The 27,796-nt window shown below is 54.5% G+C and overlaps 3 protein-coding genes, 3 long non-coding RNA genes and 1 pseudogene across 11 annotated transcripts; 6 read left to right on the top strand and 1 right to left on the bottom strand.

Moving 5' to 3' along the window:
- The first annotated feature begins 1,593 nt into the window (after positions 1-1,593).
- LOC146754783 (uncharacterized) lies at positions 1,594-3,602 on the top strand. The gene is made up of 2 exons (XR_014938743.1): positions 1,594-1,633; positions 3,159-3,602. It is a non-coding gene; the product is annotated as an uncharacterized LOC146754783 (long non-coding RNA).
- TNNI1 (troponin I1, slow skeletal type) lies at positions 3,599-6,741 on the top strand. Its single transcript, XM_085527105.1, has 6 exons — positions 3,599-3,736; positions 4,173-4,304; positions 4,390-4,479; positions 4,750-4,926; positions 6,182-6,292; positions 6,394-6,741. The coding sequence occupies exons 2-5, from the start codon at positions 4,179-4,181 to the stop codon at positions 6,287-6,289; spliced, it is 501 nt and encodes a 166-aa protein (XP_085383231.1). The 5' UTR covers positions 3,599-3,736; positions 4,173-4,178; the 3' UTR covers positions 6,290-6,292; positions 6,394-6,741.
- LOC107324654 (uncharacterized) lies at positions 5,845-8,234 on the bottom strand. The gene is made up of 3 exons (XR_001559530.3): positions 8,105-8,234; positions 7,206-7,268; positions 5,845-5,930 (listed from the first exon to the last, which is right to left on the bottom strand). It is a non-coding gene; the product is annotated as an uncharacterized LOC107324654 (long non-coding RNA).
- Positions 8,235-10,416: 2,182 nt separating this feature from the next.
- On the top strand, positions 10,417-17,679 carry LAD1 (ladinin 1). 2 transcript variants are annotated; one of them, XM_015884846.3, is made up of 11 exons: positions 10,417-10,542; positions 10,645-10,757; positions 13,164-13,307; positions 13,484-13,940; positions 14,161-14,304; positions 14,582-14,631; positions 15,126-15,198; positions 15,491-15,622; positions 15,952-16,041; positions 16,755-16,832; positions 16,925-17,679. In XM_015884846.3, exons 2-11 carry the CDS (start codon positions 10,720-10,722, stop codon positions 16,928-16,930), a joined length of 1,212 nt encoding a protein of 403 aa, XP_015740332.2. In that variant the 5' UTR covers positions 10,417-10,542; positions 10,645-10,719; the 3' UTR covers positions 16,931-17,679. The 2 variants fall into 2 exon arrangements, with proteins under 2 accessions (XP_015740332.2, XP_015740331.2); XM_015884845.3 differs by lacking the exon at positions 10,417-10,542 and having other exon boundaries at positions 10,569-10,757.
- A 477-nt stretch (positions 17,680-18,156) lies between these two features.
- Positions 18,157-19,883, top strand: LOC146754784 (uncharacterized). Its single transcript, XR_014938742.1, has 2 exons — positions 18,157-18,202; positions 19,844-19,883. It is a non-coding gene; the product is annotated as an uncharacterized LOC146754784 (long non-coding RNA).
- Positions 19,884-20,451: 568 nt separating this feature from the next.
- TNNT2 (troponin T2, cardiac type) lies at positions 20,452-25,490 on the top strand. 5 transcript variants are annotated; one of them, XM_015884848.3, is made up of 14 exons: positions 20,497-20,590; positions 21,151-21,180; positions 21,846-21,902; positions 22,016-22,048; positions 22,496-22,531; positions 22,780-22,801; positions 23,126-23,186; positions 23,292-23,408; positions 23,667-23,744; positions 23,896-24,006; positions 24,224-24,333; positions 24,616-24,706; positions 24,861-24,901; positions 25,466-25,490. In XM_015884848.3, exons 1-14 carry the CDS (start codon positions 20,512-20,514, stop codon positions 25,473-25,475), a joined length of 876 nt encoding a protein of 291 aa, XP_015740334.2. In that variant the 5' UTR covers positions 20,497-20,511; the 3' UTR covers positions 25,476-25,490. The 5 variants fall into 5 exon arrangements, with proteins under 5 accessions (XP_085383230.1, XP_085383227.1, XP_015740334.2 ...); XM_085527101.1 differs by lacking the exon at positions 21,151-21,180 and having other exon boundaries at positions 20,453-20,590; XM_085527104.1 differs by lacking the exons at positions 21,151-21,180; positions 22,496-22,531 and having other exon boundaries at positions 20,452-20,590.
- A 360-nt stretch (positions 25,491-25,850) lies between these two features.
- On the top strand, positions 25,851-26,993 carry LOC146754785 (uncharacterized; annotated as a pseudogene).
- Positions 26,994-27,796: the final 803 nt, after the last annotated feature.

Below are 27,796 nucleotides of genomic sequence, written 5' to 3' on the forward strand. Positions count from 1 at the left end.
CTGCTTCAAATCAGTGTGTCCCAAGCACTGTGGGATATTATTTTGCAAAGAACTTGACTTCAAACTGATCTTCCCCATAGATTTCCAGACTGTCCCCATCCTACATATGAGGAGCTCAGAGGGCATCTCATAAAACTACAGGCATAAAGCAACCCCAGTGTCTCCAGGCAGCTCATCACTGTGTGTGAGACAGTGGCAGGGACACAAAATATCCCCATGACATCAGAGGGATGGGGACACCCATGGCTCCTTCTGGTCCTATGGCTGCCGGTCCTACAGTCTGGGGCTGAGGGGAGCCCTTGTTCCTCCCCTCTTTCTCTGTCCAGGTTCCTACAGAGAATGAAACTTGAGCCCAGAGCCAATGGCATCCCAAAATTGCCTGCACTGCTCCCCAAGCCCCAGTCCCCAGACAGGGCTGTGGGGAATGCAGGGCCTTTGTCACTGGCTAAATTTGGCTCCTCTGTGTGCAGAGAACAATCCCAAGGAGAGATGCTGGCGGCACAGCCCTGCAGGCATCTTACCTTATAAAGGGCTGCCATAACACCTCCTCCTGCAGCCTGGGATCCACAACGCTGCACCAGAGCAGATGAAGCCAGGATGGGACTGCCACTGTCATTGCCCCAGCTACCATTACCAAACCCACACCAGCCAGAGGGCTGCTGCATCTTCCCCCTATGGCAAAGATGTCCTGGCAGTGGGAGGAGATGGGAACAGCTCCATGTTCAGTGGGATATGGGGCTGCTGTACCCCCTGTGCCCCCCATCACAGGAGCTGCCCCATGCACGCAACTGCTTGTTCCTCCGTGACCATAATAGATTTAGGATTAAAATACCAGGCATTGTCCCGCTGGGCTGCACGCTGGGGATTGTTTGCTCCTAAACTTGCCCCTAAAAATATCCCAGGAACAGGTGCTGCCTGCCCTATGGGCTGCACAGAGCCTCCTTCTGTGGGGACACCCAGCTGGGGTGCAGGGAGCAGCTTAGGGGATGGGAACTGCTTGAGCATCCCAACCAGGACCTGGCTGCTCCTGACCCACAAACCTGCACTCAGTTCCTGGTGCAGTGGTGGAACCCCCTCCCCATCACCCCCATCAGAGGGGATGTGCTCTCCTGCTCTCACAGCCCCATGGGCAGCACTGCTGTGAGTACCTCACTGTGGATGTGGATGTGTCAGTTCCTCACCCCATCTCCTTATCTGCAAAATAAATGAATAAAGCTGGGAAATTTTATGCAGAGAGAGAAAAGCCACACAGAGACACGATTTTTGCCTCCTTGCAGGGTTTACCCAGCAAAGGGAAAATGGAAATGGAGTGGGAAGCATATGGGCACTGCTGTTGCACCCTGGATGCATGGGCAACAAGCAGCAGCAGAACTGACTGCATGCAAACAGCAAACATTGCTTCGAACGTGTTGGGGTCACAACTGCAACAAACCCAGCTGTGATGCACTCGTGTGCTGAGGCTGCACCCCAGGTGTGTGCTGCACGTCACGGGGCAGTGGGGCTTGCAGTGCACCAGAGGGGATTTGTGCTATTTTTACTGACCACTTGGAAGCCAGCTGAGGGTTAACACTCCCACTCCGTCTCCGGGCCCCCGCAGTGCTCAGCTTTGCAGACACCAGGCACCAGCTCCCAGGTAAGAGGGTCCCCCCCAGTGGGATTGCTGGGGATGTGGGGCTGTTGAGCCCCAGCTGTAGCAATGGGTTTTCAGTCTGAGTCAGCCACCAGCACCATCCTGGGGCAGACTGAGTCCTTCTGTGGCTGCTTGGGGTCATTGGTGGGATGGGGGAGGTGGGCTTGGAGCGTGCCCAGGGTGGGTGCAGGGGGATGACAGGACAAGGCTGTGCTTGATTTTACAGGGTTATTTCTTTTAGTGTTTTCTCTGCTTTTGTGTTTTATGAAACTTTTTATGCTGGTGATCAGAGCAAAATGAGCTCATTCTGACCATGTCTCCGTCAGAGAGTAAAGTCTCTTATGGATGCTCTGGGTCTGGAGCCCCCAGATCCCCTGACATGAGCTCACCAGGCACATCCTACCTGCTCCCCTGAGCCCTCTGGGAAGCCAAATTGGAACTACTTTGCCCTAAAACTTTGTTGCCCTTGATAGAGGTCGCTGGGATGGGATCTGGCATGGGTCCCACCTCCTGGGACGTGGCTTTGTTCTGAGGGGAAGGAGGAGAAAAACGCCACGAGGCTACTCCAACTGCTGCTGCTCTATGGGGACACAGAGGGTTTTCTGTGTCTCCCCCCGCCCCCGTGGAATTCAAGAAGGAGCAGTTGGGGGCTGCCCTCAGCCTATATATCCTATTTTGGGGGCTATTCTCTGTAAACCCTAAGACCTGCAGGCTCTGTGGGATGGGGCTCCTGTTGAGATCTGTGGCTTTTCTCCCCCAGCTGCAATGCTTCAGGTTGGAGCTCTGGTGCAGTGGGGACACAGGGAGGGATGAGGATAAACTGGAGGACCAGTGCCCACACACTGTGCAATGCTCAGCTCAGGGGGAACCTCTCCAGGAGCAGAGGAACTCTTCTTAACTTTCCCCTTTGTGGTTTAAAATGGTTCCCAGATTCACTGGGGGAGGCAAAGAAGTCAATGGAGGTGGAACACCTCAATGTGAAGTAACAGCAGCAGCCCCACCAGCACTGACAAGAGCTGTTTGTTACTGAGATGCTCCTTCAGTTCGGATGCAAAAACTGGAAGGAAGATTCAATGGGCATTTTCCCAGTGCTTTTCCCACCCCTGGGCTCCCGCTGTGAGCAGCCAGCAGGGGCTCAGCATACAGCAGCTGCTGGGGCATAGGGTTACTGAGAGCATTCCAACTATGAAACGGGTGAGCGTTCCATTGGGGAGCAGGGCTGGATGCTGGGGAGGTCCAAGCAGAGGGGGTGGGTGACCCCTCCCTCCTCCCTCCTGTGCACACCCAGACCCAGAGCTCCCTACACAGGCTGGGTGAGGAGTGAGGTGGGCACTGGGAAGCTCCAGAGAGCACCAGGGCTGCTCTCCTCCATCAGCAGCACCGGACCCCAACAATGCCTGACCGACACCACCCTGTGGCTTGTTTCATCCTCCTCTCCTGTTTGTTGATGTATAGACCAACCCACCTCTATATATACTTGCTTATTTCTGCATGTTATTTATTTCTTTGTGTCTTTGTGTGTTTTCAGGACACCAACCCAGCGCCACGATGCCAGAGCCGTAAGTTGTGCTGCTCCCTCTCCCCCCGGGGCTCTCTCACTCCTACCCACCAATATGGTGTTCAGACTGGAGAGCACATTGCTTGGGTTCACTGTGCTGTTCCCTATGTAAAAAATCATCTGTCTTCAACTAAAAGTATGCAGCAACCTCAGCACCCTCATTGGAGATTTCTGAGGTCAGAGAACCTGAAAGCACAAAATCATTGAGTTTTGGCTTTTTGAGAGCCTTCAGCCCCCAGAGAGCTGCAGGTCAGGCTCACTGTGGCTCTCAGTCATTGCACACAGAGGGAAGGAGACCAATGGGAATCTCAAGGGGAACATCTGACTGCCACCTCCTTTTGATTCCCACTCACTGATGCTCTGTTTTCTCCTCTCCTTCTCTGCTCCTGCCCAAACGCGCCTGCCAGCAGGGAGGTGAGTGCTTCCCCTTTTGGGAGGGATCATGATACTCCCCTGCCTTTGCTCTGAGTTTGTTTTCAAAGCTTTTCCCCTCCCCTTTCCCCTAGAGAAAATCCAAGATCACAGCTTCGCGCAAACTCCTGTTGAAGGTGAGTCCTAAGGGCTGGAAACTCCCTGGGTCTGATGGAACAGAGCTGTGTGGTTGGTGGGATGGTGGTGGGGAACAGCAGCGCTGCAGGAGCAGCTCCCACTCCCACATCTCTTCTGAGAAACGCTCACTGATGTGGGCTCTGCGGCTGATAGAGCAAATCTCCCCTCCCTTCCCCCCTGTGTGAAGGTGGGAGAAGCTCTGAGCCCTCCTGCTCTGCAGCCACAGCCCCACAGCCCCCGTGTTGGTGCACCTGGGCTGTGCAGCACCACCCTGGGAGCTCCCCTTGCTGTGGCTTGAGAAAGTCTCTACCACAGCAGAGCAAAGGCAAGCAGAGAAGCGCTGAGATCAGCATCCCATAGACCCACCGGCAACTCTGGAGGCCTCAGCAATGGGATCTGCCCATCCACACCTCCACCATCTGCTTGTGCCCACAGAGCTTGATGCTGGCAAAAGCCAAGGAGGAGTGGGATCAGGAGATCGTGGACAAACAGTCGGAGAAGGAGAGATACCTGTCTGAGCGCATCACCCCGCTGCACACCAGTGGGCTCTCCTTGAGCCAGCTTCAGGTACATCCCTGCTCTGAGAATGGAGCACCAGCTCTGCAGCACCGGGCCCACTGCTCACCTCCTTTGTGCTGTGCTTGGCCATTAGGATCTGTGCCGGGAGCTGCATGAGAAGGTGGAGATTGTGGATGAAGAGAGATATGACATCGAAGCAAAGTGCAACCATAACACTAGGGAGGTAGGAAAGGGAGGGAAAATTCCCCACTTTCCTGATCACCCCTCGTAGGTCTGAGCACTCCTTCTCATGGTCCAGCTGCCATCCAGGTGGGCTGGGACAAGGCAGCAACAGCTCTGAGCCCAGGGAGAGGTGAAAATAAGGGCAAGGAGCTTGGACCCCACTGGAACTTGGAGTCAGCAGAGACTCCTGCTTCATCCAGGCTTCATTTCCTTGCATCCATGCAAGGCTTCCATCCAGTGACCTCCACATCCTCCCTTCCCCATCCTGCAGATTAAAGACCTGAAGCTCAAAGTGCTCGACCTGAGAGGGAAGTTCAAACGACCCCCGCTGCGGAGGGTCCGTGTCTCAGCTGATGCCATGCTGAGGGCTCTGCTGGGCTCCAAGCACAAGGTGTCCATGGACCTGAGAGCCAACCTGAAGTCTGTCAAGAAGGAGGACACGGAGAAGGTGGGTAGATGGAGAGACCTCCCAGGGCAGTGGTGTTTCCCTCTCAGGGCATGAAGGACCCATCCAGATGGGATGATGCAGTTCCCTTGCTGTGTCTGTTGAGCTGCAAATGCAGAGAGTTTGGTCTTTGGTCTTCTTGGGTGCAAGGAGAGCTCTGATTTGGTGCAATCCCAGTCACAAAACACCCAGGAGACTCCCAGGCCCAGATTAGATAAGAGAGTGCCAGTGCAGCAAGCAGACTTGGCAGCAGATAGGCAGCCCAGCTCGCAGCAGCTTTGCAGAGATAAGAGAAGTGAGTGAATCCCAGCACTGCATTTGGACTTTCTTGCCTTGACTCCTTGCTTTGTCCACCTTGTGCTTCATAGCCACGAGGAGACGTGCAGTGCTGACTTTCAAGTCAGAGCATCCTGGCAGTTCCACACACAGTGCTTTGACAGCCTCAGAGAGTCTGGGAGCACCTTTTTCAGTGTCTTGTTCAGGAACTGCAGCTTTTTGGTCCTCCCTGGAGCAGCAGCAAAGTTGGGATGTCCAGATTCCTCCTAGAAGGGTTGTGCTGCTATCCCAGACTCTCCTCAAAGATCACTGTGTTTTACCTCCTGATCCCACCTCATCAGTTTGCACGAAAGCCTCAATTTTCTGCTCATTTTTCCTTCTTATTTTTCCCCCCTTTGTTGCTAGCAGGACGTATTTTCAGCCCTTTGGACAGAAAGCTGCACTTACGGGTCTCAACGCCAGGTGGTGTTCAGACCTGAGTTTATTTTAGACGCCGTGAGACGATTTGAGAGCACGGTTTGTAATCTATGAATGCCTGTGGGCTGGCAGAGCCGGTGCCTGGGCACGCTCCCAGGACTTCCACATCCCCATTCAGTCCTATTGGGCTGTCCCTGCACTGCCAGCACTCCCAGTCCCATCCAAGATGAGCTCTCCTTGCAGTGAAAGTGCTTCTGCTTGCACTCGGCATGCTGGTGTAGAACTGGAATAAGTCCCACTTTGGCTTCATCCTCCTAAAGAGATTTTCTGGGGTTTTCATGTAGCTTTGGGGTGGTAGCCTCATTCATCCAGAGCTCCATGCTGCAGCTCACCCCTTTGTCCAGCCCCACATCCATGCATCCATGCAGAGCTCTGATGGAGAGGGCATTAGCAGCAGGGCAGTGGCTTGCCCTGAGCAGGGCTCTGTGCAATAGGGTGGGGAGCTGTGGGGCTGCCAGTGCTCTGTTCCCAACCCCTGTCCCTGTTGTCCCCGTCCTCCTGGCAGGAGCGTCCCGTGGAGGTTGGTGATTGGCGCAAGAACGTGGAGGCCATGTCAGGGATGGAGGGAAGGAAGAAGATGTTTGATGCTGCCAAGTCCCCCACAGGACAGTGAGAGGTAATCCTAGAGAGGCGTTAGCCCAGCTGGGATCCCAGTTCCTTGGGCTGCTTTTTGGGAAAGTCTCTGCCCCACTGCTCTGCTCTGTTTCTCTCCCACAGGAGCACCAGGACAAAAGAACATCCCCAACCCTTCTGGTTGCCCCTCAACCCCCACCTTGCTTCCCCTCTGTCCTCTTTGCACCCTTGCCCTGAACTCCCCACTGAGATGAACCATGTGGACAACCATCTGGGAAGGAGATCTGAGCTTCTTCCTTTCATCTCTGCCCCTTTCCCCACTCTGAGTCTCACCCACACAAGATGTGCTCTTGGAGGGGCCACCATTCACCATCCCCTCCCAACTCTGCAGAGAGGGGACAGACCCTCTCCCCCTGTTCCCACGCCTCCAGCACAGCCCGAGATGTGCCCATGTGGCTGCATGTGTATTAAAGGATGGTCTCTGGGGCTGAACACTGCATGGGCTCATCTCTGCATTGGCCAAGAGAAGGTGCAGGTACATAGCAAGACAACCTGGTCCTTTCCTGTGCCCTGGGCTCAGCCTTACATAGGGATCATCTCTTCCATCCGCATCAGCTGGTACCCCCCAGCTCTACTGAGCCCCCACCCCACCATCCCCACACCCCTGTGATTTCCTATATCACTGCGTCAATAGGTGCGTGCACGCCATAATTGTGCCTCCCACTTGGCCATGATGCCATTGGGACTGGAGATCCCAGCTTGGCCACGTTGCCATTGGGGTGGGAGATCCACCATCACGGCCCCAAAGACAAATGTGAAGGGTTTCAGCTCTGATTGCGCTGCCCGCACAGGCGCTGTGCTGAGGCTGCGTCCTGGGATCCCCAGAGGGAACTCACACACATGGCTGTGATTCTGGCAAGGGAAGAAAGGTGTGGAGGGAGAGGCAATAACTGTACCTGACCGACTGGAATAGCTGGAAAATGCAGGGAGGTTTCATGGAAACAAAGCCTTCTTCAGAACTGAAACAGAAGCAGAAAGCCCAAAACGAGTTGGGGTCGGGAACGCAGCTCTGCGCTTGGCGTAATTATGATAATTGGGTACTTTACAAGCAGGGGTGGTGTTTGTAGGGCAGGGAGGGATGGCAGTGAGATGAAAGGCAATGGGGAGGTGGGTGCTGTGGACGTGGCTCTGGTGGGCACTGCTTGGATGCCCAACACATCGCCAAACCCTCCGCATCGAAACGCCGCGTGTTGCGGCAGAGCAACGCCCAGGGCTCACCAGCACATCCCTGCAACCAGCACTAAGCTCATGGCAGGCTACGGCTGGCTCTGTGTGGCCAGATTGGGTTTAAATTGAGGGGCAAATAGGAAAAAAAAGGACAGCCCAACTCTCGGGTTCACCCACTTCTCCAAATAAGGTGTTTGCCAGTCACTGCATCTTGTTCTCATCCTTCTCTGGTGGAAAACCATTCCTATCACCATGGATTGCCATGAGTGACCATGACCATTTTGCACTGGGGGTTGTTTGCAGCCCTGTGGGCGGTGGGAGATGCAGAGGGAGGGCTCAGGGCAGTGGGCAGCCCTGGGTTGGGTGAGCATGGCCCCACAGCCCCTCCAACCCCACGGCCACTGCAGGACGCTGCATGAGGTCAGTGCTAGGCTGCCAGCTCATGGAGAAGCTAAACTCTGACCTGTTGCTCATATCAGAGGGAATTCCTCATTAATTACAACTAATTTCCTGTGCTGTGAGGGATGCAATCTGTCGTGCAGCTGCTTTCCAGCTGGCAGCATCAGTTACTTCATGTAATGCAACCTGAAAGGCTGCCAGTGACACTGCTCCTGGGGGACATTCGTACCTTTTCATCATTAGCTGTAGCCGTGGGCCATCACAGGAGATGGCTTCTGCTCAAGAGGCCTCTGCAGAGGATGACAGGAACCCGAAGGATTCTACAGCACCCCTGGGGCACCACAGTGGCAGCTATGAACTTTTCCTTCCTTCCTTCCTTCCTTCCTTCCTTCCTTCCTTCCTTCCTTCCTTCCTTCCTTCCTTCCTTCCTTCCTTCCTTCCTTCCTTCCTTCCTTCCTTCCTTCCTTCCTTCCTTCCTTCCTTCCTTCCTTCCTTCCTTCCTTCCTTCCTTCCTTCCTTCCTTCCTTCCTTCCTTCCTTCCTTCCTTCATTCCTTCCTTTTTGCTTGATTTCTGAGCAAAAATGAACCAACCTGAGATGCATTCCTGCTTGGCTTCCCTCTCACTGTCAAGGTACCTCTCTGCTCCCTGTTTCTCACACATCACACCCACCTTCCCCAAAGCTGAAGGAATTTTAGTCAGGGAGCAAAGTTTGGAGCATGGAGGAGCAGAACCGGGGCCAATGTCAGGACCAGTGGATGGGTGGAGGTGCAGGATGTGCTGCTGGGCCCTGGGGCGAGGCTGAGGAATGCCCCAATTACAGCACAATTATGAGAACTGGAAGCTCTCCACTGCCCTCAGCCAAAGAAACACGCGTGGGGATGAGGCACAGGACAGTGTTCCCAAGGGAAAAATACAATAATCCTGGCTGATACTGGCCTGGCTCCTTAACAGGTAGAAATGGGTGTCCTCTGCTGCTCTGCACCAGGTGAGGTTCTGGCCTCCTGCTCCATTCCCAGTAGCAATGGCTGGAAAAGCCACAGCTGAGAGGGAAAGTCCAAGCAGAGATAAATATTGAGGGAATAGATGAGAAACAGCGATGGTGAGATGGCAAATCCTGCTGCTAACTCTGGCATTTTCAGCATAGCAGAGATGAAGGACAATGATGAACACGCTCAGAAGGATCTTGAAGGGCTGGGATTTGGGGATAAAATGGCAGATGACCTTACAGGGAAAATCCAACATGAGTTTGTACATAAATGATTGGCTCCTGATGGGCCATTGTCAATGTGGAAGTGATAGTTTGGGGTTACAGCAAACATGAAAACATATAGAAAGCAGAGGGGAAAGATGAGCTGACAGCTCTGAGGTAGCAAATATCTCACACCAGTGGTGTCCTGGTGGCTGGAGATCAATGCTTTGTGCTGTCAAACAGCTCAGCTTGAGCCAGCCCAAAGCGATGGGGAGGTGGGAGCTCTTCCTACAGTGCAGAACAGAGCTGGGAACCCCGTGCTGGAGGAAAACCTCACTGAGGGGTCTTTAAAATGGCAGCTCAAAAGTCTCTGAGCTGAAAATAGAGATCAGGGCAGTTGGAGGGGTGAGCATCACCAACACTGATCCTCTGCCTGATCGCTGTCCGCTAAATCCTGGCTGGAATTTCTTCATCTTCATCATAAAAGGAATCATAAACTGCCAGGTTTTATGTTCCTTTTCTCCACAGATCCCAGCTGGGGTTGTTCTTTCACTGTGCTCAGCCTAAGCCTCCTAAAGATCCTGCTAAGTCCTGTGCCTCAGTGATATCCTTTGGCAATGAGTTTTGCAAGTAAAGCACTCACCGTGCATTAATCAGAAAAGTTTATTGCTTTCTAGCAGCTCACTGGTGCTGGACGGCTATATATAGTTTGTCAGCAATTAGTGGGACACTTACAAGGTTATTTAAGTAAGTTCTTTTCTTTGTGCCACGACTCACGGAACTCCTTGTATGGGTGACAGCACTTGAAAGGCAGCAGTGACAGCAAAGAGGAAGAAAAGCAGAACCAGTTTGGAGTAGGTGGCCCATGGGACATAGATGGCTTTTGGTTCAAAGGGACCACTGGGGATGCTCAGGTCTTGGCACACCTGGAGGAGTGTGGGGACAGGGATGGGGGAGCAGCCCAGAGGGATGACGGGTTTGTGGGGCTGAGGGTGGGTGCCCCAAAATCACTGCTGGTTGGGCTCCTCCAAGGCCTTCTGGGTGCTTTTCAATACAGAAAAGCTCACAGCAATGGAGAGGCCACAAGATGTCCAGAAAAAAAAGAAAGGCTTCAAGGAGTGGGGCAGCCTCCCATCTCTTTGGGCACGCTCTGCACCCAGCCGGAGGTGTTTAATGACTGTTTTGGATCCCGGAGAGCCAGCGGCTGCCTCCTCCCACGCACCCACGGTAATTCACCTCCTCCAGCCTCTTGCAGGAGGCGGTGACGGGCGCAGGGTGCTGGTAGAACAGGTTCTGGGTTGGGAGTTGTCTCCGAAACCCTGGGAGACCTGGATGGATCCAGCCCAGAGCACGGGTCTCTCTGCGAGCCCTGGCACAGCAGGCAGTGAGCTGAGCTCTGCTTTGCGTGGCACTACTGGGCAGGGCGGCTTTTGCACGGCGCTGCTAGTAGACAAATTACAGCCCTGCCTCTGTCCAGGTAGATAAGAGACCATGTGATGCAGTGGAGTGGTAAACGGGCTGCAGGAGGGTAAAGGTGCACAGGGAAATAACCTTGCAGGTTCCCTCCCTCCTCGGGCAGACAGTTCCCACCGACCCACCTTGGTCTGGATGCCTGCAAGGTTTTGGGGCTGCCAGAGACCCAGGAGAAGCAGCGATGTCTTTCAGCAGGAGGAATTGGTCCGACCTCTCCAGGTGAGTTAGGGAAGCGAGGATGGGGTCAGGGTGAGCTGCCGGCACTGTGGGGTGTGGGGAGGACACTGGTTGCCATCAGATGCTGCCCCATTAGTGCTTGGTGTAGGGGGGTTCCTCATGGGTGGGTGAGACTTGGAGTGGTTTTATTCCTTCTGTCTATGGGAGAAAGGAAGCAGCTTTAGGGAGTTGTCCTTGCCCCATGCCAGGTGTGCTTCTGGTTTTGGGGTCTGTTTGCTGTTCTTTGTGCTGGTTCTGGGAATAGCTGTGGGGTTTTTTGCTCTCCTGTGCTTGTGAGGCCCCCAGTGCATGCCCAGGCTCTGCCCATCTGATTCATCCTCACCACCAAACCTGCCCAGTCCTATGGCTGTACCCTTCCTGAACATGATTTGGGTTCCAAAGGGAGCTCCTGGAATGGAGGAGGTGGGGGCTGGGGGCTCACATGTAGCTCAGGGATGTGGGGTCGGTGCCGGCATTGCACACACCCAAAGCTGGTCATAGTGAGTCAGACACAGCCCACAGAGCAGTGCAGATATCCCTGTCTGGCTGTTGTCTCGCCCAGCCAAAGGGCCTGCAGAACAGCTGTAGTTTGGGGTAAAACATCCAATGGGATCAGCTCAGAACTGGGAACTGATCCCTCGGTGCTCAGGGGCTGTCAGTGCACATCACTGCCTTTATCACCAGGCTCTGGGACAGATCCAGGGCGCATCCAAACCCCATCCAGGGCCACTCCATGGACAGCAGGTCCTGTGCCCGGCACTTTCACAAGGCAAAAAGGCAGTTTCTCCTCCCATGAGATGAGACAGCATTCCCCGAAACAGCAGAGATGTCAAATATCTCAGCACTAATGATTAACAGGGCAGGAGAGGACAAGGCAGGGGAGAGCTGCCAACCTCCTTTTACTCATCTCTTTGAGGTTAAAAAAGGTAATACAGTGAGAAAGGAATCTGTCTTTGAAACAGCAAGAGGGAAAGATTGGCAAAGCAAATCCATAGCCTGATGTGTGGATTATTTAATTACCAATAATGAGAAACTGCACGTCAGCCATGCCAGCTATGTGCCGCCTGCAGGAGCCAAACAAATGCCAGGCGCGGAAACCTGAGTTTCATTTTGGAGCCTGTGTGTGCAAATCAAAGTAACGCGGGCTCAGAGTTTTGGCTCTGTGTTGTCACTGTGGGAGGGACACCCGGCAGCACCTCTGTCCTTGCAAATACAGCTGAGTAGCTCTGCAAGGGCAGCTGAGCTGTGCGGAGATGCTGGCAGGCAAATAGAGGGGAGTGCTGCTGCAATGCTGGGGATGCTCACCAATGGAGCCCTGCAGCAGATCCCCACCTTCTCTATCCCTGCTGTACCCCACACCATGCTGTGCTGGGGGTGATGGGGATGCAGGAAGGCAGCACATGCTGTGCCATGACCCCATCCCTGCTCTCCGTTCTGCACTGCTGCCCCTGCAGCCTCCCCGCCTCCGTCCACCAGGAAGAACAGAAGCTGCGAATGGTCGCGGGGGGTAATGTGGTTTAATTTATGACCCAACCTTCATTACACAGTAACTCACAGAGCTCACAGTGAGTTGCTGTGTCCGCAGTGGTGGACCCAAGTGTGCTCTTGACTTTCACATTCTTAAAAGTCAGCTTCAAAGCAAATGCTGGGCCTGGGTGCAGCTGCATTGAGTGCTATTGTGGGGCCAGATCCTGCAGGGGCTATGAGTGTTCACAGCTGGGTCAGGGCTGGAGCTGCAGGTACATGGATGCTGTTGTGAAAACTGCTCCATATTGCCCAATATGGTGGCAGAGAAAGCGGTCATTGTTTGCATGGAGAAAGGAATCTGGTTTTCCAAACAGCTCTGTATTCAGGTTGGTGTTTTAGCCTAAAAGCCATTACTTTGGCTGGCTTATAACAAATTCCTGATCCTTCTGGCTGTGGGTGCCAGGGGAGATCCGTGCCCTTCTGCCCCTGGGGCCTTTTGCACAATGAATATTAAAAGGCCATCCCCATAACCCATGTTGTGGCCACAACCTGCTGCTGCTGCTCATGGTGACCCACCCAGGGCACGTGGTTGGGATCCGTGCTGTGGTTCCAGGGCTCTGCTGAGTTACAGGTGAGACATCCTCACCCGGATCATCTTGCTTAATGTAGGGATTCCTTTCTGATGAATGCTGCCCTGAATGGGATACATTAGGAGTAGGAAAGTCAAATGCTTGTGTTGGGAAATGCAGGGATCAGTTGGGTGGATCAGGAGTGCTTATCAACACATGGTGTGTCGGTGTCCCCTCCCCTGTGCCCAGCAGCCCTGCATCTCTGCCATGGTTGGATTTTTGGGTGGTCCTGTGTGGATCCTCAGCGATCCTGATGGGTTCCTTCCACCTCTGGATATTCTATGACTGTGATTCCACATCTCCTCCCAAACAGCCTGGCCAGGCAGAGGACACTTGAAGATGAAGAAGAGCAGCAAAGGGAGCGCCGGAGGAGGCATCGCAGCCTGCTGTCCTCCTCATCATCAGTGGATGAAGAGCACCCCAGCCCCGGGAAGGACCCCAACCCCGCTCCCAGCAGGTGGGTACCAGCCATGCCTTAGGTGTTTATTGAGGAGGAAGAAGCAGCCCAGCAGCCAGCCCTGACCTGTACTGGTGCAGAGAGGTGTCCCATCACTGAGTTAACCTCACTTGTGGGCTGGAAGCCTTCCCCTGGTGCTGGGCACCAAGGTCTGACCCTGCTTGGTCTCTCTGCAGGCCCCAGGTCCCAGTGAAGCCGATGGCTCCTGAGGAAAGCGAAGAGAGTAAGTTGACAGAGGTGCTGAGGACAAAAGAAGGGAGAAGGATGAGGTCACCGATGGCAGTGTCTGAGAAACTAAAACAGGAGAAGGAGCAGCAGGAGGCAGGAATGAAGCCACATGGAAACATTGCGGCTGCAGAACGGGGTCAGGATACGGCCCCAGCCCCAGCAGGAGAGCAGCACTCAGAGCAGAGCCATGAGAGGAAGGTGACAGCAAGAGGACGGCTGCAGGACAGAGAAGGATCGAGTGTGGGGACACTGCGGGGAGAGCAGAGGAGAGAGGAGGAGCAGAAGCGAGTGGCTCCAGAGCTGGGGGGCTGCCGGCTGCGGGAGGTGAAGATCCTGACCCGGACAAGGAGCTCCAGCACGGAGGAGAAGGCAGCTTCAGAGGGGACCTCACCTCCAGCCCAGCAGGTGAGTGGGACCTGGGCATGGTGCTGAGCCTTGGGCTGGGAAGTTCTGGGTGCTGGAAGGACAAAGGAGAAGCAAAGGGTACCAGGAGGGAAATACAGCCACCAAAAAAGTGGGCCACCATCTCCAAACCATTTCCACCCTGGCTTCTCTGATCAGTGCACCTGAACCTTCCCTTCAAACTCTGCATGACTGCATCAGATCTCTGCTTCTTTTTCCCCAGCAACCAGCCAGGAATCCCTCAAAGGAGGGAATGCAGCCGCCTCCCAGCCAGGAGGAACCTACAGAAAAGCGGGATGCTCCTCCAGCTCCTGCCACCTACAGCAGCTCCATCAGAAGAAGCAGCCCAAGAACAGTCTCCTTTCGGGTAAGAGGAAAACAAGGGGGAAAAGAAATCACATTAAGGCAGTGGAAGATGGGAGAAGGGAAGGGTTGCTTTGGTCTCCAGGCACAGATCCTCTTCCAAAAGTCCGTGGCAGCAGACAATGTGTTCATGTGTGTTGTGCTGGAATGTGGTCTGTCTCAGGTTTGAGATCTGGCTCTTCTGCAGGTGAAAGCAGAGCAAGATTGAGGATTCTGAGACTGACCCAGGTTCTCTTGTTCTTATCTGTTGCTCCTGTATTCCATCCTCTTGTGTCTTCCAGGTGATCTCAAATAAGCAGAAAGAAGAAAGTGAGAGCCCTCTCATGAGAAGGTCAGAGCCCTCCATGTGCTGCCTTTATGGGCAGGGATGGTCCCTCCTCTGTTTACAAAGGGAGGAGGAGGGGATGGGAGCTGACCGTAGGCCTGAAGAACATTGGCCCCAAGCTGACTGGGCAGGATGCTCGGAGGGACAGCAAACTAGGAAGATGGGGAAATGGCTTAGTGAGCATGAGGGGATGGGTTGGCAGTTGGACCTGATGGCCTTAGAGGTCTTTTCCAACCTTAAGGATTCTATGATTCTAAGACAAAGCCCAGATCTGGCAGTGCTGAAGATGGTAAACGGCAGAGCCAAGAGTGCAGGCCATATTAATCCCCACAGATCTGGGTCAGTGTTGGGGATAGAGCTGTTTCCATGGCAGATGGATACAGGATGAGTGCCTGGGTTGGATGGGCTCTTCTCCTACCAAGTGGAGCCCACCAGGACCATAAGCTGAGGCGAGGAGTTCCTGGGGGCTGCATTCAACTCCCTCTCCTCTTCTTCACCAGCGCAAGCATGAGGATCCCGGGCAGCAGCAGCAGCATTGAGGAGAAGCTGGAAAAGTACACATCAGCTGTGCAGGTAATGAAACCAGGCTGGGAGATGTGTGAGGGGAGCCTGGAGCTGAGTGGGGAGAGATGGACTAAGTTGCACCAAAAAATCACCATCCTAATGGGGCTGAAGAATGTCCCATGAGAAAAATGGATCAGCCTCAGGGTTTTAGTAGAACCTTGGGGAGGGTCATGGGGATGCTGTGTGGTTCTGCTGAGCAACCCTGAGAGCTGGATTAAGGTTAAGGAGGGAGCAGACTGAGCTCTGTTTCCATCCCTTGGGGTGAGCACAGCCCCCACCAATACTCCTCTGTGTGTTGCAGCGCTCGGGCTCAGTGAGATCTTCCCTGACCGTCCAGAAGAGCCTGGTGCTGACTTCAGAGGGGGTGGCCAGCAAACGCAACTTCTTCGAGGCCAGTGCTCCCAGCAAGGCAGAGCCACTCACTGCCAGGAAGGTGAGGGGAGACATCGGCTTTTTAGGGCAAATCTTCCCCATTTTGGGTACCGATGGGTTGGACATCAATGTGCAATGTTGCACAGTGTGACAGGCTGACACCTGGATGGGTTTGGTGGGAGGCTGGTGGGCAGGGCAGAGCTTGGGCCACTGAAACTGAGTTCTGGCAGCGTGTGGGTTCGTATTTGGGGGGACTGGGATAGAGCCAAGGTGTATCTGCTTGTCCTCACCTTCTGCTCAGTCTCCCTGTGCACTGGGCGCAGTCCTGGGCTGTGTTTGTGCAATGATAGATCTGGAACTGTAACCCTGGTATCCATCTCTGTGCCACAGGATAACCTGAAGATCCCAGGATCGGTGACGTCGCGCATTAACCTGTGGATCAGCCGAACTCAGGAGCCTGCCAAGGAGGAAAAGAGCAAGGTAACAGCTTGTGCCATCACCTTGGGATGAACACCGAGACCTGGCAGCCTGGTGGGACATATCCCTGCATCTAGGGGGGCAGGGGGTCTTGGAAAGGTTTGGAGGACCCTTGGTTGAACTCATTAAAGGCTCTGACACTTGGGCTCTGTGGAGCTTGAGGACCTGCCATGCACCAAGCTGTGCTTGGGGTCTGGAACAATTTGCATCCTGCCTGCAGGATGCCCCCCAAATGATGGTGTCCCACAGCTGCAGCGACTCAGACTTGGTTCCAGCAGCACAGATCTGGGGGAGATGGGGAGGAGACAGTTTGAACTCCAGGCAACTTTCAGTGCTTGGAGAGATTCAACAAGGACAAGTGCTGGGCAGATGTCACCCTACACAACAATAGGATTTGCTCAGGGCAGCCTCCTGGTACAGGACGAGGAGGGGCAGCCCCAGTCGGTCAGACAAGCCTGGGCACCCCCAGCACTGAGCTCTGGGATTAGCACTGCCCAGACATGACTGCATGGGAGGCTGCACTGCCTCACTCTGCCTGAAAGGGTTTGATTATGGGGTCACCCCTGGGTAAAACTTTCTTCCTTGGTTGATTTATTTCCCCTCCCTTATAATAACATTTTCCACCATTCACTTCCTGGAGACTTCAGTTAGGTGGAAATTCTTTATCCAGAGGTATGGGGGGGACCCTGTGCCACTCACAATTCTCCTCTTTGCAGGACATCAGGAAAATCAACAGCCTGCCAAAGCGTGACGTCTGGGTGAAGCAGCCCAGAGAAACCCCTGCAGACACCGAGGTAGATGTGGGGCTGTGCTGAGAGCTGGGGCAGCACCAGGATCTGCATCACCCACAGCCTCAGCCCCATCGTTGCTTCACTTTGTTTTTCAGTTGTAACAACACCAAACACAACGTTATCAGATGATAAAAACTGTTTCTGCTCTGAAGATCAAAGCCTGGCCCTGCCCTGCCGTCCAGCAGCTCACACTGCCAGAGTCCCCACTGCCACCTGCGGGTGGAACGGAGTGGCCCGGGGTCCTCTGCTTGTGGGCTGGGAAGGAAGATGGCTGGAAGTCCATCCCTACATCCCCTCTCCTTGCTTGCTGCCTGGTCAGGAGCACTCAGACCTGGAGGCTCCCTGCAGACTCTGAGCAGACCCTTGCCTTGCTTCCCTACAACACTGTGGTGTCCTGCATTCCCTTGCTGTGCCCCATAACTGTGCTTGCTAAAGGGATCTGCCCATACCCGTCCCTTGCAGCTGGATCATGTCAGCAGTGAGGCTGCACATCCATAAACTGTGCCCAGCCCCATGCGTGGGGCGAGGTGGGGGACAAGGAGATGTCACCCCCTCCCCAGGGCTGGCCCAACTAAAGGCAAAGGCTGCAAAGCGTGCATGCCAGCGTAGCCTGGAGACCCCAAAGCCACCTGGTCCCCATGTGCCTGCTGCACCCACCTGGGGGGACACCAGCTGCCCAAATCCTTCTGCCACAGGCTGGGGCTGTGCCTTCAGCAATTGCTGCACTGTCCAAATTGGGTGTGGGACCCTCCTGCTGCCCCCAGATCTGCTCTTGCTTGTTTGGCTTTGGATAGGACTTGATTTTCTCTCAGACTGGTTTGTTTTCTAATAAAAGTGGCTCCTTCTGAAATGTTCCTGCTCAGTTGGGACCTGAAGGGCTTGTTTCCCGTCCATCCTGCAAGAGGGAAAAATAAGCAAAAACTAAGGACAAATATCTCAGGGTGGGGGATAAAAAGCAGTCTGAGCTTTCACATGACAGCATCTGGGGCTGCAGCAGAGGGTCAGGTCCAAAGCGCTGCCTTATCAGCGTCCCCAGCCCTGGGAGGTGACAGCTGGGCTGGCTTGTGTCAGCCCCTCGGGCACTCACGTATCTCCATCCGACGGGTTTAAAATAGCAAATCTCTGAGGCCACACAATAGCTTGGGCTTATATGGGCTCCTGGGGGGGAGAAGGGGGAGCATAGAGGGGGCCGGGGCTGTTGCTGCCGAAATAGCAGCTCACAAGTGTTGCATTCCTCTCTGGGCGCCGGGCACATTCCTGCTGGCTCTGCCCGCCCCGGGGTGGGCGCTAGGGGGACCTTAAAGCCTCTGCCCCCCAAGGAGCCCTTCCCAGACTGCCACCAGCACCCACCGCTCCGTGGGACCTTGGCACAGGTAAGGCTGGGGATGCTCAGCTCCAGGAGGTGATGACCCCGCAGGGGTTTGGCCTGGGGTCGGTGTGGTCCAGCTGCTCTCATTGGGATGTCTTTGTGCTCTGGAGGCATTCCCCTGGGTAAAGCATCAGAGCCCTCCTTGGTGGGTTTGTCAGCAGCAGCGCCAGCATCGTTAGGAGCTGGGAAGGATTTGGGGTGCCCTTGGAGCCCTGGTGATGCTGGGAGAGATGTGATACCCGCAGGAGCACCAGCACAGCCCGCAGTTTGTGTCAGAGCTGGAGCGCTGCTGGTTGTTTCAGAATGAGTGTTCAAAGCCTGAGCTGGATTATTTATCCCATCTCTGTGTCAGATTCTGTGCAGAGGATGGATAGACATTTCTTAGAGCCACGTTCTGGTGTAACATGGGCTTTTCTTGTGTGCCCCTTCAGCAGTTCTGGTTTGGCTGTTGTTTCTCAGCAAATGCGTGGTGGGACTGTGGGATTTGGTGATGCAGGAGGTGAATGGAAATGCATCCTGTCCAGGAAGAGATCTCTGCTCCTGGGAGCCCCAGGTGCCAGCAGCCATGTAAAGGGTTTGGCCAAACTCTGGGGGCAGCAGAGCTGTGCTGTGCCCCAAATATCAGCTCAGGAGGTCAAAGGGCTGAGCCAGAAGGAAGGGGGCAACAGCAGCAGCCGGGCAGTGAACGTGAGGCAGTTGGGACTGTCTTCTGACTTCATAGGTCTCCAAAAAGCCCCTCCTGAGTCACTGCTCATCAGGGATATCTGACAGCTGTGTGGTACATTGAGGCATCCCCACTGCTGTGCGCCATCCCCATGTCTGTGGGTCCCCATCCTGCATTCAGCATCCTTACTAAGTGATCCCCATGCCTCTCCTACCCATCCCGGGTAATAAATACCGAACAGATGCAGTCAGGAGCAGTTGTTCCTACAACACCCAGTAGGAGTGGGGAGCTGCTCTGGGAACAGGTGGTTGGGCACAGGGAGGTTATTTCTAGGACTGCCTTACGCTGTGTGGATGGGTGATATCACCCAAGAACACTGGGAGGGAGATGGATGTGCAAGGAAGATGCTATGCTCAATCCCACTGCTACACCCAGCTGTAATTTATTACTCCCTTTGGTTAAACTCAGCTTCAGGGCTTGGAGCAGGAGGGTGGTGCTCATGCTGAGCTCACATTGCCCCTCTGCTTTCAGAGGGCCGGGCTGTCTCACCAAGACCTTGTGCAGGGCTACAGAGTGGAGATAACAGAACTTCTCTGCAAGTCATCATATCACAGCTGAGCTAAGAATAGTCAGGAAGAAGCCAAGCTGGGCGTTATCATTGGGTGATTTTCCCATGCCCTGAGCAAAAGCAGCGCCCTGGGATGGCTCCAGCAGGGAGCTGTGTCCTGGGCACAACTAGCAGCAGCTCTCAGCACGGCATGGGGCTGTGCCCAACCTCCTGCCTCTCATCCATGGGGAGCTGCGGTCCCAGGATGGAAAGGGACAGGGGAACCTTATCTCTGCTGAGATATCACTGCCACAGCCCAGCTGGGGACAGCTCACAGCTCCAAGTGCTCTGGGGAGAGGCAGCAGGACAGGCTGTGCTTGTCCTTATCTCAGCTCCTAACTCTTGCTTTTTCCATCTTGCCTTGCATCTGCTAGATAACCAAGCATGTCAGACTCTGAAGAGGTCGTTGAAGAATATGAGCAGTAAGTGGCATAGGTTCCAACACTCTCTTGCTCCTTATTCCTGCATTCCTGCAGAGGGGGAAGCTCATCTGTGCTTGCTGCCCCTACACCCAATGTGAGAGCACTTCAGGATCTCATTGTGGCCACAGGCATCACTGCTGTGTCTGTGCTGAGACCCCTGCAGTGGGGAGCTGGGCATCAGCTGTGGGTCAGACCTTGTACCCAGATTCCCCTTGGCACATCAGATGACAAACTGCATCTCCCTTCAGGTCAGGAAAGGACTCTGGGGCCATTCCCAGGCTTTCACACCCTGAGCACTTGATCTGCTCAAGCTGCATAACAATCCTGGGCTCTGACCACTGTAGGAGTTCCACAAGAGCACTTCATTCTCTGCTCAACCCAGGTCTCAGCTTGTCTCCACTGCCACCTCCCTGCACAGCCAAGCAGTTAATTGGGGACTTCATGAAAAGGGGTCCCCAGCCCTGGGGAAATGGCAGCTCTTCTTCAGCCCCATTCCTAGATATATCCACCCCACTGCAGCAGATCGTTGCAACTTGGCTTCTTTGTGTCATGCTTTGCAGGGAGCAGGAAGGTAAGGGGACACAGAGCATCCACAGCCACCCTGCGACTGATGCTAAGGAATGATGAGGGTCACTCACGTCTTCTTTCTCTTCCCTTTCTCCCCTGCGCACTCATTTGAAGAGGAGTACGTGGAAGAAGGTAAGTGATTCTCCTGCTGCTGGAAGGGCAGGTGCTCTTGGTTCAGGGTTTTGCTTGAGGGGTGGCGATGATTTTCTTGCCATGGGCAGACAGAGAAGGTTGATGGGACCATGCTCTGAATTCCTCCACCTCAATCATAGGTAGGACCAAAGCCACCCTGAATATTCTCAGGATCTCCTTTCCCATAGAGATCCCTTGGCCCAAAGAGGGAGGTGGCAGTGCTGGATGTGGGTGTGTGGAGAAGTGTGAGCACAATAATTCAGCAGGCACTGGACCTTCAGCTGAATGCTTATTAACGATGCTCGGGCAGAACCTCTGACTCCATCAGCACGGTGCAGGACCAAACCTCATACTGCAGCATTGGGGCCTGTCTGTACGGGGTGGGCATGGGAACTGGGGTATGCTGGGGCTCCTGCTGATTCAGGGCTGCCACACAGCAACACATCCTGAGAGCTAAAAGGGTCAGAGTCCTCACCTCATGCACTCCGGAGCTCTGCCCCACAGCTTTAAGGCACCTGACTAACCTCTGCGCTTCTTCCCTTCCCTCCTCCCTGGCTCAGAAGAGGAAGAATGGCTTGAGGAAGAAGACGGTAGTTACTACACCTTTCTTTGTTTCCTATCCACTTCTGCTGTGAATGTATCATGGGTTGGTGTGTCCTGTGCCTTTCCGTGGTTGGGAAATGGTTTTCTTTCCTTCTTTCACTTCTCTGCTGCTTTTTGCACTCTCTCCATCCTACTGTGCCGACCTGCTCTCATTTCTGTCTTCCATCCCAACATACCCATGGGTTGCTCTCTTCTTTTCCTTTCTTCCTCTCTTGCTGTGGGACCACACCTGTCCCACAGGACCTGTGGGCTCTGACGGAGGACTCTCGTGGGGGTACTGCTCCCTCCAGTGGAAAAATGCTCCAACAGTGTCATGCATGAGGTTTCTGCCATACGGTTTCCTTCTTTGCTGCATGGAGGAGAGCAACAGAAGTCCATCTCCTCAGCTCTGGCATCTCAGTGCACAGCTGGGGAGGGAAACAAGGGGCAAAACCAGGAGGGGGATCTGAGCCCTTGGATTTTATCCCCCCTCATCCATGCCTTACCTTTGGGTAAGGGCCTGAATAAAGCCCTTTACTTTCTGCTTCTTTCTCACATAGCTCCCCCTCCTTTGGGTCTCCTGGACTCAGTGCCATGGTTGTCCCATTCTGGGGGTCTGTAGGGAGCCAGCAGGAGCTGTGGCCATTCCACTGACCCTGTCCTTGTTGCACAGGTCAGGAGGACCAGGTAGAGGAGGAGGAAGGGGAGACAGAAGAAACCACAGCAGAAGGTGTGTGGTCTGTGCTGTCACACCTGGTGGCCACAACACAGAGTGTAAGAGACGTGTAGTGGTCCTCACCTGTGGATGCTCTGGTCACACTTTCCCCCTTACTTTTGAGACAGAACAAGAAGATGAAACAAAAGCACTGGGAGAAGGTAAAGCAAGAGCGGAGGAAAGACATTTTTTGGTCATTTCAGTCTCCTATATCACCATCTCCATGCCATGGGGTTTTCAGTACTGAATTTTGAATTCAGCTGCTGCTGAAAGGAGCCAATCTGCAGTAAATGGGGCAGAGCTGCCCTGGCCCCATCCTCTAGCAGGGCAGGGGCAGTAGGAGACCTCCAGGAGGGATGTATTCATGCTGCTTAGGTAAGAAATTCACCCCGGGAAATGGAACAAGAAGGCAGCGCTGGTGCCTTCCCAGCCTGAACTCCTGCAAAGATCATATGGGCTCTCCTTGGAGAGGACCTGGGGTTCTCCCCATCCACCTGGGAATGAGGGACCTGCCCTCCCTGTATCCATCCTGGGCTTTGTGGTGGGGACAAACAGTGCTGGGGCAGCCTTATGATCCCTCCAGGGCCAACACATCCCGTATTCCACAGGTGGTGAGGGGGACCGGGAGCAGGAGCCTGGGGAAGGTGAGGCATCCATCCCTGCTTCCCTTTGGGGTAGGAGGCACTGTCCCTTCACAGTACATACCCTGAATGGCCAGAGCATCAATGCATGTCTCAGATGCTGGCACACAGATGGACACCTCACTGTGTTGCTTTGGTGGAAGAAGATGTGCCTGTGCTGCTGGGAAGAAGGAGTGGCTGGGTTTCATGGGGTTTGGGGTCAAAGTATGCCACTAACAATGCCTTTCTCTCCTGTTTCTGGGGACCCACAGGTGAATCAAAGCCCAAACCCAAGTAAGTGTTGGTGCATTTTCTTTGTTGTAAGGTTTGAACTAGGAGCTGTTCCTCTATGGCTCTCATTGCAGCTTAGTGCCACAGTGAGATCCATAAGGGACATGGGACAGCAAAGCCCTAAAAGCATGAAAGCGGGGCAGGGACTAAAACATGGAGTGAAGAGAGAAAAGCAGACAGAGAAACATGGGATTCTTCCCTGTCCTCCACAAGCACTCATCTCTGGGTGCTGTGGGGCTCAAAGAGGAGGGCTGGGCAGAGCAGTGTATGGGTGGGAGCCCTGACCCATTCCAGCAACCTGCTCCCAACCTCCCACTCACCTTTCAGGCCCTTCATGCCCAACCTGGTGCCTCCTAAAATCCCCGATGGTGAGCGCCTGGATTTCGATGTGAGTGCATCTAACAGCAGTATCGCGGTGTTGCTGCATCCAGCAGCTCTCAGAGGGTTTCAGTGTTGTGAGCATAGCCATCACCTTCATTTCTTTCTGGTACAGGACATCCATCGCAAGCGCATGGAGAAGGACCTGAATGAGCTGCAGGCCCTAATTGAAGCCCATTTTGAGAGCAGGAAGAAGGAAGAAGAGGAGCTCATCTCTCTCAAAGACAGGATTGTATGTGGGCAGTCCATCCTCTCCGTGGGCAAACAGCCACAATGCTCTCCACATCAGGATATACCATGTCCCTGCCAGAGAATGATTGGGATTTGAACTAAATTTGGTGCCCAGGGGTTGGGAATCTGCTGTAATAGCCATTCCATATGGAGATGTGGGAGCATAAAACCTGTCCCTGGGGCTTTTGGGTCATTAGGGGTCTCAAAGAACAAAGGGAATGTCCTGAGACATCCCAACCATGGTCTTCTCTCTCTGCAGGAGCAGCGGAGGGCAGAGAGGGCAGAGCAGCAGCGCATCCGCAGTGAGAGGGAGAAGGAGCGCCAGGCCCGCATGGCTGTGAGTATCCTCAGGGCTGGGGGCTCCCTGCAGCACATTGCCCACCCCCACCCCCACCCCACACAATCCCATCCATGGGGCACACAGGAACACGAACTGTGCACGTTGCTCCACAAGGTCTCCACTCCTGACCCGCTCTTATCCCTGGCAGGAGGAAAGAGCTCGCAAAGAGGAAGAGGAGGCACGGAAGAAGGCTGAGGAAGAAGCAAGGAAAAAGAAAGCTTTCTCCAACATGCTGCATTTTGGAGGCTACATGCAGAAGGTGTGAGCCTGTACATGGGGTTGCAGTTGCAGGGGGGTTAGACCACAAGCAGGTCCTGCAGGATCACATGATGCTGCAGAGAGGGGTTCCTATGAGCTGGAGAGGACAGGAACTATGCTAGGGGCATCCCAAAAGCGAAGGGATGGGAAAGAGCTGGGGATGGGAGCTGAGGCCGGGCAGGTTCCTTCCCTCTGATGGGCTCCAATTGTTTGTGCAGTCAGAGAAAAAGGGTGGCAAGAAGCAAACGGAGCGGGAGAAGAAGAAAAAGATCCTCAGCGAGCGGCGGAAGCCTCTGAACATCGACCACCTCAATGAAGAAAAGCTGAGGTAGGTGTCACGGGTTAACAAAACCATGACAGGTAGGGATGCTGCAGGAGGAGCGAACGGGGCTGTGCCATATCCGTGGCTGTGCCTGGCTGCGGGTGACAGCGGCGGCCATCAGAGGGAGCCACGCTCACAGACGTAGGACACGCGTGTCCCCACAGCGAGACACACACGTGGGACTGCCCAGCAACACCTGTGGATGGTTCCTGCCTCAGAGGGGCTGGCGTTGCTGCCCCGTCCCTTTCATCCCTCTTCCACACTGACATCATCCATCTGTTCCCATAGGGACAAAGCCAAGGAGCTGTGGCAAACCATCCGTGACCTGGAGGCTGAGAAATTTGACTTGCAGGAGAAGTTCAAGCGGCAGAAGTACGAGGTGAGCTTCCAGCTCCTCACTGCTGGCTCTCCCTGGCTGCTTCTCCAGCTCCTGATATGGGAGAGCTGCAGGCTGGATGCACACTGTGCTGCATCAGAAGAGACCCATGGGGCATCCCACCAAGCCTTGCCACCCACCTGCATTTCTCTTGCAGATCAATGTCCTTCGAAACCGTGTTAGTGACCACCAGAAGGTGTAAGTACCTGGGCTGGCTGTTCGCCCTTCCTCATTGCTCACTGCTCCCAGTTTAACCCCATGTTTCTCCTATCTGCCCCATACCTCATCCTTACACACCTGCAAGGACCTCAGATTGTGCCAGTGTGTTCTCACTGAGAGGCCCTCACTGTCCCCCAGCTTCCCCCTGCCCCCAGACAGACCCACGTAGAGCCCTGTGTCCTGCAGGTCCCACACACCTCCAGCTGTCACCATCCCTGCTGTACCCTTACCCACCACCTCAGGGAAGGCCCTGGAAGACCCCCCCCCCAGGCATGTATAGGAGTGGAGATCCCATGGGCTGTGGGAGCTGTGCAGCCCCACAAAAACATGGGAGCTGATCCACACATCCCTTGCAAAGCACTGGGGGACCTAGGGTGGAGGTGGGCATTAAACCCATTCTCTCAGGAGCACTGTATTGCTCTCATTCCCCTGTCTCGTCCTGCATGAGCTGTTCCTAGCCTGCCCTTGAGTCAGTTGGCAGCATTTCCCCCACTTACACCAAATCTCTCTTCTTTTCTGCCCTCCCCTGGCCTGGTGCTGCAGCAAAGGGTAAGTACAGGCTGCATGCCTCCCCCCACACCTGTGCTGCGTGGGCACCTGGGGCTGACCTTGCAACAGAAGGGGGGATGAGGGAAGGACTGTCCTGGGGACTGGTGTCAAAGTGGGGTTGGTGGCTCTCAGGATGCCCAAAATGCCTGTTGCTGACTGTCCACCACCATCACCTCCTCCTCCCTGCTGGCCCATATTACCCCAGTTACCTATTACCCCAGTTCCCATAGAGTCCCAAACCCCCTGACTGGCTCAGCCCCCACACTAGGGAAGGTGATGCTGATGATCTTCCCTGCAAGCACCAACCAGCAATAGCTTGGTCCTCTTTTGAGGGCAATCTAGTAGTACTCATCTCTCTCTTCATTTTCATTAACACATTTTTGCCTGCTCTGCTTCCCATCCAGGTCAAAGGCTGCCCGTGGGAAGACCATGGTGGGTGGCCGGTGGAAGTAGATGGCTCTGAAGGCAGAGGTGAGGCTCAGCCATCAGACACTGCTGTCCTCTCAACCCATGCCAGGGCTCTGCTGCTGCCCCACCATGCAGTGCTTGCACAGTGCTTGCTGCAGGCTCCACGCTGCCAGGGTGGGCAGGTGCTCAGCAAGGTGCTGATTCTCATCTCCACACCCCCACCTGATGTTGTGTCTGTAAATAAAGAGAGGAGTGAGGGGGTGCGGGTGTTGTGTCCACTGGGAACCAGGAGGAAGCACACTGCAAGTTGTCCCAACGGCAGTGAGCTGAGCCCGCTGTCAGAGCACGAAGGGATGCAGCTCCACCTGGAGCCTTCTGATAATGTATGCTTCCCCAGGAGGGGATGCAGAAGACCCCTTACAAGCTGTGGCAAGCTGTCCCCTGCTATCACTCAGCAGCACCTGAGCCATGAGGTTTCTCCCACAGTGATGGGGAAGGATGCACAGGATGGTGGATCTTCATGGGCAGCCGAGCAAAGGCCCCATCAGTGCCATTTCCAACCTGCCTTGATGCATGTCCATTTGGAAACAGCATCACCCCGAGCTCCAAACAATCGATCCTCCAAACCCTCCTGCAGAGGCAGGGCCATGCCCGGTGCTGCACAGAGGCACTGCCTCTCTGCCCGTCCCTGTGGGCGGCAGCGCCCAGGGTGGGGGCACGGCACGGCGGCACTCCCTGTTTGCCACAGCACAGCCTGTCCCAGCAGCACACTGGCCCCCCGCCAGCCTGGCTCCCTGTGCCGGGGCCGAAACCAGCACCCTCCTCCCTGCCCGGCACCTCCCTGTGCCCTGAGTCAGCACCCAGCCCTTTGCCATCTCCCACCCATGTCCCACCACCTATGGGCATGGTGGTGCAGGATGCCGGTGTCCCTTGAGGCACAGTGCAACAACATGGGGTTTTCTTTGGGGTTTTGAGTGCTGCACGGGCTGTGTGAAGGTTGCATGGGTGCAGTGTTTTGTGCCAAGGTGTTTTGAGTTGGTGAGTGATGTCTGGGCATGCTGTCACCATCCTGCCATGCACAAGGCGTGTTTTGCAAGTGGATGAGTCTTGTCTTAGTGCTGCTGTAGGATGGGAGTGAGGGAACCTCGAGAGCAGACATTGGAGGGGTATGGATAGAACTTGGTGCTGCACTGCTGGGACACTCACAGTGTGCCCATGTCCTGCAGTGCTGCTGTATAGTCCCAGTGTCTGCATGGGACGTGGGACTTCTGGATGTGAATTCAAAGCATGAACAACCTCTGTGGCACAGAATGAGGGGTGGAGAGCTTTGTCCTTCCCCAGTTACTTACTGCAGGCAGTGAAGCCCTGGAGCGTGCCCCAGTGGGGGGGTCTGGAGCACTATGGGGTCTTGGGGGGGAGGGAGGGCAAGAAACTGGGATGGTTCATTCTGAAGGAGACTCCAAAAAGGAGTTGTGCAAGTAGTGCAAATGTCTGGCATTTCCAAGTATCTTATGGCTGCTTTTAAACGCCCTATAAAACCTGAAGTTTCAATTAACATCTCAGCTCTGTAAAGCGCTGCCTGTACAGCTAATTCGTAGGTATCAGTTAATTGTTTTAGCTGGATAAACTCACCCGTGGCTTATGCTGATCCCACAGATGTGTTAAATCATCAATGAGGACTTTAATGCACCGTAAGCACAGTTTAGCATCTATGCAATGACCAATGTCGGTGAGACAAGTCCTGCTGACAAAGCAAGCAACTATGCTCTGGGATGGAAAGGAAGAAGCTTTGGCTGTTGCATGGAAGCAGCTTTTTATTGGTGCTTAGTGGAAGTAAAATAAGCTTCCTAGTGATATCTGAATCACTGCTTTTGCATGTGCTCTCATGCCCAGGTTTCAGCTGAAGTCTTGGGTGTA

The sequence above is a fragment of the Coturnix japonica genome, chromosome 38 (genome assembly GCF_054131305.1).
Source record: "Coturnix japonica strain WE chromosome 38, WE-NBRP24, whole genome shotgun sequence".
Lineage (NCBI taxonomy): Eukaryota > Metazoa > Chordata > Aves > Galliformes > Phasianidae > Coturnix > Coturnix japonica.